Consider the following 12,610-nt stretch of genomic DNA (forward strand, 5'->3'; position numbering starts at 1 on the left):
TAATATTTAGAGAGAAAATAGGTACCTTATGGATAGATGGTGCTGCTATGGTTTGAAATGCTAATTATTGCTAGTGATTTTCAGAGAAGAAGTATTAACAGGTTTAATTGGTGTCGTTTTACTTATATCTCCCCATTGTTATTTAAGACTGCAATTGATTAGTCTCATGTTGGCATATGAGCATCCTGTGCGGATTACCTCAATGTAGCCTTAACTCACAAGCTTTTTTAAGCAAAGATGGATAGTGGCTAGCAGTGGAATCCAAGACGCGTGTTTCGTCCTATTTCAACATCAACTCTGTTATGCAGGTACATCCAGCTGACGAGTCTCAAGTAAAACAACACCAAGTGAATTTAAACTTCACCCCATTGCACGAGCAGGTAGCTATCAGGATAACGCGGTGGCGTTTGAAGCAAATGGTACTGGGTTCGAGTCCAAGAGTGAACATCAACTCTGAGATGCAGGTAAATTCAGCTGAGGAGTCCTAAATAGAATGAAACGAAAGTATTGACAGTTTTTGAATTGTTTCATTGCAAATCATTTATGTGACAGTGTCAGTCAACTTATTTAAACATAAAATTCTCAGAAAATTAGGTCACTGATTGTATATTTATTGCTGAAAATGCTTCAATGAAATGAATTATATGTATATTGTGAATCATTTTCATGTGTTTTGTTCTAACCATTTAAGGGTTTATAAAATATGTCAATAAACACTTTGTAACATATTTTACAATTAAATTCATTTTGTATTGTTTGTTTGAATATTCTCATTGATGTTCACGACTTTTATTGATCAGTCTCTTATTGGCATATGTGCATCCTATTTGAATTACCTATATATTGTCTTATGTCAACGCTAAGATGTAGGCACATCCAGCCGGCGAATATCTAATAGGATGAAATGCGCGTCTTAAGTCCCACTGTTAGCTACTAACCATATTTACTTATAAACCATAATTTTAGCTGAATATTTCTTAAAATCTTGGGATCAATTTTTAATTTTAAAATAATCGAAAATGTATCCGAAATAATGAGTCGAACTGTTAAAAAAGTAATTTCAATGGTTAAAATCATGAGTCAACTGAAGCTAGACCACCATGGAAAACCTGGAAGCACTGGACGGCCGTTTCGTCCTATCGTGGGACTCCTCGGTAGTGCTCATCCAAGACCTCGCTCCATGCGAGATTCAAACCCAGAACCTACTGGCTTCGCGCCCGAGCACATAACCACTAGACCACTGAGCCAGCCGGCATCCAACCGTGTTAATGTCTAACTTCAACTAATCCACGAAATTGAGTGACACATCCACCATTGTCTTCAGTGAGCTACTACCTCACAACAGACCTGGTTGAACTCCACTGGTCACTACTCACTAGAACTCTCAGGGGGCGAGGTCGTGGATGCGCACTACTGAGGAGTCCTATACTAAGACGAAACGGCCATCCAGTGCTTCCAGGTTTTCCATGGTGGTCTAGCTTCAACTGACTCATGATCTTAAGCATTGAAATTACTATAATATCTACAAAACCCATCTGATGTTAAAAAAGTATTAAATGTTTAAAAATCCACTCAATAATGTAACTACCTTCATTACTAATAATCAATGGTTACGTTATGTAATTTGAATTAATTGAACTAATTATACCATAATGAATGTTATTTGTTTATTTATTCAATTAAAACTAATGGCTAAGGGTTGCATTACAAAGCTCCATGTAAAATATTGTATTCTGTAATTTAGTAAATTGAACTAATTATAGCATAATGAACTAATTATGTTCATTTATTCATCTATTAATATGGTGAATAATTAAAAATGGCATATATGATTTTAATTAATGTATATGATTAGCTGTTATTCATGGGGGAAAATAAGATACCTGACTTGAATTAAGACAATTTTATATAAGAATAAAAGTTTAATTCTATTAAAAGAAATAATGATATTGTCGGTAAATTCAAACAAATACAAATTGACCTTAAAGTGTTATCATTATTAAGAAAGTTGAATGAATATTAGTCAGTAAAATAAATCATGGATATTTGACTTATATTCAATTATTAAGTAGGTAAGAAACAAAACATTTCTACCATTATGGAATTGTAGAGATTATTAAGTTTTTGATTGAGATCATGAATGGATTGATGTTAAACCACCATTGAAAACCTGGAAACAGTGGATGGTTGTTTAGTTCTATTGTGGAACTTCTCAGTAGTGTGCATTCATGATTCCACGCACAGGATTCGAACCCAGGGCTATTGGTCTCGGTTCATGATCTCAATCAAAACAATTTTGATTTTAAATTACAAAACATAAACATTTCTGTATAAGTTTTTTATTGATCAATCAGTTTCTTTACATTTAAAAATCTTGGAATAAGATTAAGGTGGATTATTTTATTACATTTTGCGAAATATGATAAATCTTCATCCATTATATCATTAACTAATAATTAAATTTTTCACTTGAATAACTTCTGTTAGTTTGAGTAAATAGCTTTGAGCTGTATTGTCGACTATTATAGGATTCGCTGTGTATTATTAATGAATTGAATTTCAAATATTTGTCTGTTTAATTACCTCCTCAGTGAGGGAACTGAAAATCCTAGGCTTACTATCGATACTATAATAAATCCTTATTAAAATCAAAGACATATCAGACGTTTAGTGCTCTTTAATTTCCAGAGGTTTTTTGGTTGATGTCAGTCAGTGATGTAAATTATTTTTCTAAGTAAAAAATTGTGATAACCCAAATTTTCAAATCTTAAACAGCGATGGATGGTGGCTAAATTGTTTCTGAATAACATTTAGAACCTACATCGGAAGACAACTGATTTTCCAACAGTGTAAGTATCCCTATAAGACGATGACATCACACACAATAGAACAGATATACACTACAAGTTTGTTTCTAAGCTTATTTTGGACTATGTACTATAGCAATACTTAAAACTGGAAAACTAAAATAGTTCGATGATATCGTGTTTTTAACGGTTCAGTATATTTTAGATTCTAACCCGAAATACAGGTACCCTACTCTCAATACGTCACAGAGCAAGTAAAATATCTAAGGCCATTAAATTAATATGTTATAAGCAGAGATGAATGATGAATAGCAAATGAATCCAGGATGAGCGTTCGATTCTGTTTGAAACCTGTCAACTTGATGTACCTGTATTCCAGATTTGATGCTTACTTAGACACAGTGCCACCCGCAGTTTTAAACATCAGTGGTAAAATACAAACAACCAATGCAAACGAATAAAGCATCACCCTATTGCACAAGCTAGTGGCTATGTGGAACCAGTAACTAAGCGTATAACGCGATATTGTTTGAAACGAAAGGTACTGGGTTCGAGTCTCTGAGTGAAAATCAAATCTGAGATGCAGGTAAATCCAGCTGACGATTTCCAGAAAGGATGAAACGTGTGTTCTAGATTTCACTTCTAGACACCACTCATCTTTGCCTTGTGACTTATTGGCAATATCGAGGTAATCCATACATAGGATAAACATATGCCAAAAATAGACTGATCATTTACAATGCTAAATATTAATAGGAAGATTCTAACAACCAATTCAAGTGTATTGAAATAATATTTTTAGTAATTTTAAACAAAGAAATATACATCACTAGGGTTAAAAGAGATTTATTTACTTCAAGTTGAACATAAATAAATCATGGACAAATCACAATTATTGTACAAAAGACATAAATGTTATTTTCCAAGTCAACATTTACCTACTTAACATCCGACTTTTGTCATTTAAATACATATTCTGCATAGATCATTTAAGTTAACACGTTAACACATGTATTCATCAACAATTAGTTTCCGTTTATTTAATTCATGTACACAAGTGAATACTTAGAATAATTTTAGAAAAATAAGTTTTTATGAATAATGTTACAAGTTTAAACAAAATGTTTTAAACAATAAAAATAAACAAATTTAAACAACAAAACAAGTAAAAAACAAGCTTAGCACGATTATTATTTGTTTTTGTGTTGTAGTGATGCAAGATCAGCTCAACTTATGAACTGATTGATATCCGTCTTCTTCTTCTTCATCATCATCATTAATAATGTTCGTGTTATGTTGTTTCTTCTTTTAACCTCAGGATAAAGGGGAAAATAATTATTTCTATATTTTAATGGGTTATTAGAAATGTTATAAAATAAGTGACAATGTTGTTTACTTCCTGAAATTAAGAAAAATAAATGCTGTACAAGGGGAAAATTAGATTGATATTAAAGTAAATAGTAGAGATTAGTGATTTATAATGCTTTTAATCAGATAAGTAATAGAAGTAAATATGAAATACAACACAGCATGCAACAATCCAATCACAATTGACGGAAAAGATTTGGAAGATGTTAAATATCTGTTACATATCTGGGCAGCATCATTGATGAACAAGGTGGATCTGATGCAGATATGAAGGCGCGGATCGGCAAAGCAAGAACAGTACATTTACAATTGAAGAACATATGGAACTCGAAACAACTGTCAACCAACACCAAGGTCAGGATTTTTAATACAAATGTCAAGACAGTTCTACTGTATGGAGCGGAAACCTGGAGAACTACGAAATCCATCATCCACAAGATACAGGTGTTTATTAACAGTTGTCTACACAAAATACATCGAATCCGTTGGCCAGACACTATCAGCAACAACCTATTGTGGAAGAGAACAAACCAGATCCCAGCGAAGGAAGAAATCAAGAAGAAGCGCTGGAAGTGGATAGGACACACATTGAGGAAAGCACCCAACTGTGTCACAAGACAAGCCCTCACATGGAATCCACAAGGCCAAAGGAAAAGAGGAGGACCAGTGAACACATTACGACGAGAAATGGAGACAGACATGAGAAAAATGAACAAAAATTGGATAGAACTGGAAACAAAGGCCCATGACAGAGTGGGTTGGAGAATGCTGGTCGGCCGTCTATACTCCATTGGGAGTAACAGGCGTAAGAACTGGCGTTGCATAAATAATAAATATATAATAATCACAAAAGTTGATGTTTAAGCAGAAAGTATACTATGGTTTGCATGACATAGGGAAGAATCCAAAATTGATATAAGAAGTAGATTTTATTTACTTTTCAGAAAAATATGACAAGTACTTTAATTAAATCGATTGAATAATGTGTAGATTTTAGTTGTCATATTTAGTGAATGTTACATATAAGCAAATAAAGCGTGATAATGAAGGGAATATTACATAGATTCACTTCAAAATGAGTGGTTCATTTTGTACAGAATGTCTTTCAGACCGAACCATAAGGATGCTCAGCAGATATAATGTCATGGTATTTTACATTAAGTTGACCTTCCTATGAGTAATATTTAAACAAATTCTAGCGCGTAATGATTTTGTTCATACACGAATATCTAAAGACTATCGTGGATTAGCACTTGTTACTAGGTAAAAACGAATAACCACATAGAATCTAAATTTGGGTATATAAATCCAGTCTTTACAAAACAATCAGTAAACTTCTGTGCAATTTCAACTCTTAGTTAATAATTCTCATTAATATTACATCACAATTAATTGGGATGAGTTTCGTATTGAATAGTTTTCTCGCAAAGTCTTAGTTTGTACTAAAGTAATTATATGTTACACCGAATATCTTAATTATCCTACGAAACATAATCATTTACAGATTAAATAGTTCTCAATACTCAAGTTAGTATTATTATTACCAAATAAAAAACGTTCAAACTATTCAGAATCTCATCGTCAATGTTGAATAAGGATTAGTTATTGAAGCATTTTATATATTGAGGTATCCCAGAATCACTCAGCAAAATTGAATGGCTAACTTTTAAAACATTCTAATCAATCTGTTTTAGTTGCATAGTTGACAGTTCAAAGATTCATTTTAGCTATATTGTTAGTGAATTACTAAGCCGGACGGTCGTTTCAGTGCCTCCAGGTTTTCAATGGTGGTCTAACATCAATGGGTTCATGATCTCAATCAAAAATTGTTAATGTTGATATGATTTTTTCACAGATTGAAATCATGAGTCAGTTGAAGCTAGACCACCATGGAAAACCCGGAAGCACTGGACGGCCGTTTCGTCCTACTATGGGACTCCCCAGCAGTGCGCAACCACGACCCCGCACCTCACGGGATTCGAACACAGGACCTACTGGTTTCTCGCGCGAGCACTTAACCACTGGACCACTGAGCCAGCCGGCATCCAACGGTGTTAATGTCTAACTTCAACCAATCCACGAAGTTGCGCCCAAATTCACATGCTTTAAACGATGTACTTTGCCCTTAACCTGGCCATTTTTCGGATCATTAATTTGGATATATGAATTGTAGAACCTGAAGAGAATTTATCGAAAAGAATATTCTTAGTTCAAATACTAGTCTTTTAATCATAATTACTTTATTAAGTGTTTCTAATAGTATAACTAGTTATCCAATATTATGAAGAAGGGGATGACTATCTCATTTCGACAATCATAAGTATAATACATTGAACAAACTTATTTGTTTTCATTTAATACATTATGTTTACCATAGATGAGGTTGATAGATAATCTTCTAATACTTTGAAAGGTTAGTGCAGATTTAAAGATACTGAACATAATGGAAACTCATTAAATGGTTTCTACAATATGGTTTTATGACATTTAAAAGTATAGGAAGTGTTAAAAAAGATTTTACTAACGTTTATTGTTTAGCTACATTCCCAAACCAAGGTTATATTAATAACAGTGTCCTGATTAAAATTCACTTGGTGTTGTTTTACTTGTATCTTCCCATTGTTATTTAGGATTGCAATTGATTAGTCTCATGTTGGCATATGTGCATCCTGTGCGGATCGCCTCGATATAGCCTTAAGTAACAAGGTTATATATTATATTAAATACTAATATCCATTCACATTCAATAACACTCGTATATTCAGTAAAATTAACCTACTACCTTACTTTATTATGTCTAAACACTTACAATGAATCAAACCTAGTTTTATTACCTTGAAATGAGACTCGCTATATCATGTAGTTGTAGTGGGAACTACCTTGAATAAATATTTAACGGGAATTATTTCATTATAAGGTGATGTTTAAATTATAACATTCTTACTAACGTGACAACTATGAAACATTTAATTCAATTTTAAATAAAACAAAGGTTGATATCTAGAAAAAAATGAACAAAATCATAGTCGTTTTGATAAGATCAAATCATAAATTAACTGATGAAATAAAAATATGAGACAATGAAATCTGTCAAAACGAGACAAATTCTGACAATCCATCAACTGACAGTCTGATGACATTATATATATATCTGACAGATCGATCGATGCCAGTAGATTGTTAAGTACAAAATATTAGCTCTAAATTTGGTTATACTTAGATATTTTTACCAAGCCATTCCGTTCTAACTAATCTAGTGATAAAATAACTGCCTTCAACCTTATTAGGGCGACCAACGAATATTTGGTCTATGCAATTCTGTACTTTTATTTGTTAAATTTTATCTGATTATAAAAGTTCGTTGATTTGTTTAAGTTGGAACCAGTTACATAGTTTTTTCAAATTTATCATGACTTAGCTCATTCGGGTACTTTTGTAAAGTGGTCTATATTTGGCGTCACACTTGTTCACTTTAACTTGCAGGTTAGTTAGCATCTTTCATGGTTGTTTTTAAAAAAGAATCGAAAATAGACAACTTTATTCTATCGCTTTTAGTTTATGCAGTAAAGAAAAATGAAATATGAAAAGTTATTCAATATAGAGTTTCCAGTATCATTCAGATATCATTCAGTCTTCCCTTTCAAAATCAGGAAGAAATTTTAGGCGTTCTCAGTAACTACTCTGGTCTTAATAGATATGCGTCACATAAATCATTCGATTTATGTTAGGGCTAGCATACTGTCTTTGTGTCCAAAACGAAGCAGGTGATTTTCGTAGGGGGTCATACCCGTAGCCTTCGACTTAAAGGTGTGATCTACAAGGCAGTAGAACAACGTCAGGAGATACAATCCCATGGTAGCCGGTGACCAATAATCGGTTCATACGCCTTTTGTCTCCTCAGGATACTGGAGCCCATGTGCACTATTGGTTTGCAGTAATGGTTTTTCAACTCTCCTACGTGGACCCTTCGTATACATCAACCCGGTAAAAGCGCCGAACATTCACATTTCGTCCTCTTATTTTCGTAGACAATACCCAGTGAGTAGGACGTCCCGGGTAGTGGCTGTATAAGCGTCACCATGTGAAAGCATTTGGAGAGGGAAAGTTGATTCTCTCCATTCTCGGCCGTACCAGGGCGTTTGAGGCATACCAGGGTATTTGAAAGCAACTAGGGCATTCGGAGGTTTGCAAAAGTTATATGATGATTGATTTATATAATATAGATTACATAAAATTATTATTTATTTATTTATTTCAACACATAAATATCGGTATAAGAGGGCACCAAATATATATGCGCCACACCATATTTATGTGTGTGTGGGCTGTGATACTGCCCGGGTGCCCAGACCGAAGCAGGTGGTTTTCTTAGGAGGCCACTCCCCGGGCCTTTGACCTAAAGGTCTAATCCACAAGGCAGTGGAGCATCGTGAGGAGACGCATTCCCATGGTAGCCGGTGACCAACGATTGGTTCATACACCATTTTTCTCCTCAGGATACTGGAGCCCATGTACACCATTGGTTTAGGATCCGGTTAAAGCGCCGGACATTCGCTTTTCGTCCTCTCATTTTCGTAAACAACACCCCCGCCACGAGAAGGCAGTGAGTAGGACTTCCCTGGCAGAGGCTGTATACGCGTGACCGTGTGAGGGCATTTCGAGAGGGAGGGCGGGCCCACCCCACTCTCGGCCATACCAGGGAATTTGGGGGCTAACATATTGAGATTAGATGGTGGTTGGTGGTAGTCGACAGGAAACCCTTGACCCGGGTTTCTTGCTACTTGGCACTCGTCAGCAAGGTGTGTCTGTAATCCTGAGGGAACTGGTGCTCCCTGGAGGATTCGATCCCATGTCACCCAGCTTCACAGTCAGAGACGTTACCACTGAGCTATTGAAATAATAATATTCTAAATAATGTTTTGTATTTTATTCATTCTTCTTGTAAAGCATGTTTCGGATAAATAAATATGAAATTAAAAAAAAACATTAAAATAAATTGACTGGATTTTGTTTTTGGCAAAATCAATAATTTTCGCTGATTTAAACATGATACAGCTAACTTAATTTTTTCAATGTTGATCATTGTTAGTTTTCTCTAAAATAGTACTTTTAAATAATCTTATACTACACTTACTTTTGAGATCAAACAAGTTTATCATAATATAATTTCTAAATAATAATAGTAATATAAACAGAGATGGAAGATGGATTATAGTGGAATCTATGACGCGCGTTTCGTCTTAGTTTGGAATTCGTCAATTGAATTTGCCTACATTTCCGAGTTGATATGATTTGCAGGACTCGAACCCAGTACCCACACTTCATAATAGTAATAAAATTAGTTTATCATTATCCAATTTCTAAGTCTGCAACAAATGTGATTCATTGATTGATATTACTTGAATATTTATCTTAAGTGTATCCCCAACGTTTAAGAAAAAGTTTATATTTATGAGATTTAAAATTGCATCAATCAGTGCTATACATTGTGTCTTTAATAGCGATCTTCTGTAGGAGCGTGTTACCTGAACTATCTAGACACTGATTACTTATCTGATGTTAGTGTTAATTTGAACCAGCTTGCAAATGATATAAGTGATGTATGTTTAAACTTTCAAAAGTATAGACCAGTCACTAGGATCCATATATTATTGTTGTTATTTCTATCTGCCTTAAGATGAAATATGTGTGCCTTCTTATTATATCTGAATACTGTCTTATGTTTGGTTGTTTGTGGATGCAATGTAAAATACTACGCTGTGGATGTTGTATGCAGAACACATATTGTAATAGATCCAATTGTAACTTAACTCATCAAATTCGTACTAAGTCATTTCCCGAATACCAGTATCATGATAAAGGTAAATTTCACTAATAATGTCAGCTGCAAATTGTAAGTCAATATCTAAAGATTTTACAAGAGTTTCAAAATGTCGATCAACTATTATAGACTGAGTGGAAAAATGGACTATATTACCAAACAAGTGAGACAGTATCTTATTGAACACTTTAAATAAAGACCATAGAATTATGACACAATAGCTTAATAACCTCGTTATTTCTAAGAGACCAAGGTGTGATTATTCGGATTCTGAGCCGGCATCCAACGGCGTTAATGTCTAACATCAACCAGTCCACCGTCCACCATTGTCTTCAAGGAGTTACTACCTCATAACAGACTCGGTTGAACTCCAATAATCACGGCTTCTCACTAGAACTCCAGGAAATACCTCTTGAAGCCAGTTTCTAGTGAATACAAGATGATGATTATCAGAAGGGGGTCTTTGTGGAGATTTTAATAATTAAGTAATTATTATTTCTCAAAATTATCTTTATCTATATTGGTCAATAATCTTAGAATTCTAACTGACTCACAAATTTATTTAAGTCAACATTATATAGCAATGCTCTTCACATTTCTATGTCTATTTTATTGATAATTCTGAATTTAAACTTAATTGCAAATGATATTAATTACCATCAACCTGATTATTACTTTAGATCAGATTTAGGATCTGATGAAAATATACTGAAAATATTATTCTTCATTCATCATTATGTTTGAATAATAAGAATCTGATCTTTTTAAAATAGTAATCTATGAATTGTTAACATTAATAATGCAATAAGGTATGCTAGAGGTGTGAAAAAGTATTTCCGTATTACAATCGGCCGATTTTTTGAGTCTTTATTAAATATTTGGTTTATTCGATTAGTGTAAGAAATTTACAATATAAGTATAAAAAGGGAATTAAGAAGAACTTAATTGTGTTCACTTAGAAGACGAATGATCATTATGCCACTATTCAGTGATCAATCAATTGGGAAGCGATCAGTTGTGGCTAAAATAAATCAACGGTAACATTATGAATGATGACGTTTGACAATGCGGGAGCAAACTTACCTGAAAGTATCCATTTCATTATGATTTTAGTTACTCCTTGCTGATGATTATCATATAGCTCGTAACCCGGACTCGGGGTAACCAGTCAACTATCTATAATCACCCGATTAAACTTAAATTTGATAAACAATAGTGTTCTGTACAGTTAATCTATTACAAGCAGTTTAAACGTTAAAATCTGATAAGTAATTATGCAAACACTATATATATACAATCATTTGGTCCAATAAAAACTTACCATCCTCACATAAACTCCGAGTTGTACTTGTAACATTATCAGTAGTACCATGATTAATTTTGGAGCCATTGGAGTGTTGAGAATGATCAGATTCAGATGAGCGATTTTCACCCTAATCATGAAAAGGAATCCACATACATATATTCAGTTTCGTAACTTTTTTTAACAACAATAATGAAAATAAGTGACGGTTAAACAAAATAAAATAAAATAGGCTTTTGCTTTATATACACTCGACTGACAGATTATTAGTTTGCTAAACTGATTTCAATTTTCACACTACACTTTTGTTCATTATTAGTAACCGTCAACAAATTTATTTACAGTTGAGGCTAAACCTATAAGCGTACAGTATCAATTTCAGTTAGATCCTCGTTAGATTTCTATCTGCCTGGAGAGTAAAAATGTCTTCTCATATTTCAGTAGCTGAGATCATGAGTCAATTGAAGCTAGACCCGTGGAAAACCTAGAAGCAATGTAAGGACGTTTCGTCCTATTGTGATACTCCTCAGCAGTACGCACCCACGAACCCAGGATCTATCAGTCTCGCGTGCGAGCGCTTAACCGCTAGACTGTGGTGTGTGCTACTTATATTGACATAAGTAGTATATGATGCTAATCGTCAACAGAAGGTCTGACAGAAGAGAGAAAAGAGGATCGAACAGTAAAGAATGGAAACAGGATGCAATTTGTATGAAAATGCAAGAACAATGAAGTCTGAGTCATTTTGAGACAACTGGTGGACATTTTTCAAATTAAGCATTTACTATTTGATTGTTAGATTTTATTAACAAGTCCTATAATTTTGTGTTGAGTACATTCAATTGTCGTCACCCGTGTTCTATTCACTCCAAGACCACTGATCTTTCTGGTATCCAATGCTGTTCATGTCTAAATTCAACCAGTCCACGAAATTGAGCGACACATCCTCTATTGTCATCAGTGAGTTACTATCACAAAATTGACCCGGTTGGACTTCACTGGTCAATGCTTCTCACTCGAACTCAAGTATTGAAATTACTACAATCTCCACAAAATCCCTTCTCATATTGCTAAAATGAAGTGAAATTTCATTTATTCGTTGGGTCAAAGTGAGTAAAATGTAATTCAACACAAATACATTCTCAACAATTAGGATTACTTAATTTGATGTTCAATGACCTCTTCTTTTTAAACTATACAATGGTAGGCCAGTAGAAACTTGTGTACATGTAGAATAATTTTAACCAGTACTATTTTCGAGTCTTTTGAACAATTTAACATCATTCAGTGTTGGAACAAATACTATTATTG

At 33.8% G+C, this 12,610-nt stretch overlaps 1 protein-coding gene across 1 annotated transcript in view; it reads right to left on the bottom strand.

Moving 5' to 3' along the window:
- TIAL1 (Nucleolysin TIAR) overlaps positions 1-12,610 on the bottom strand; it is a 97,431-nt gene that overhangs the window by 63,078 nt on the left and 21,743 nt on the right. The window contains exon 2 of the mRNA XM_051215720.1: positions 11,318-11,429. Within this exon, the coding sequence (XP_051066251.1) occupies positions 11,318-11,429 (112 nt within the window). The remainder of the gene's footprint in view (positions 1-11,317; positions 11,430-12,610) is intronic.

This window comes from Schistosoma haematobium, chromosome 4 (genome assembly GCF_000699445.3).
Source record: "Schistosoma haematobium chromosome 4, whole genome shotgun sequence".
Classification (NCBI taxonomy): domain Eukaryota; kingdom Metazoa; phylum Platyhelminthes; class Trematoda; order Strigeidida; family Schistosomatidae; genus Schistosoma; species Schistosoma haematobium.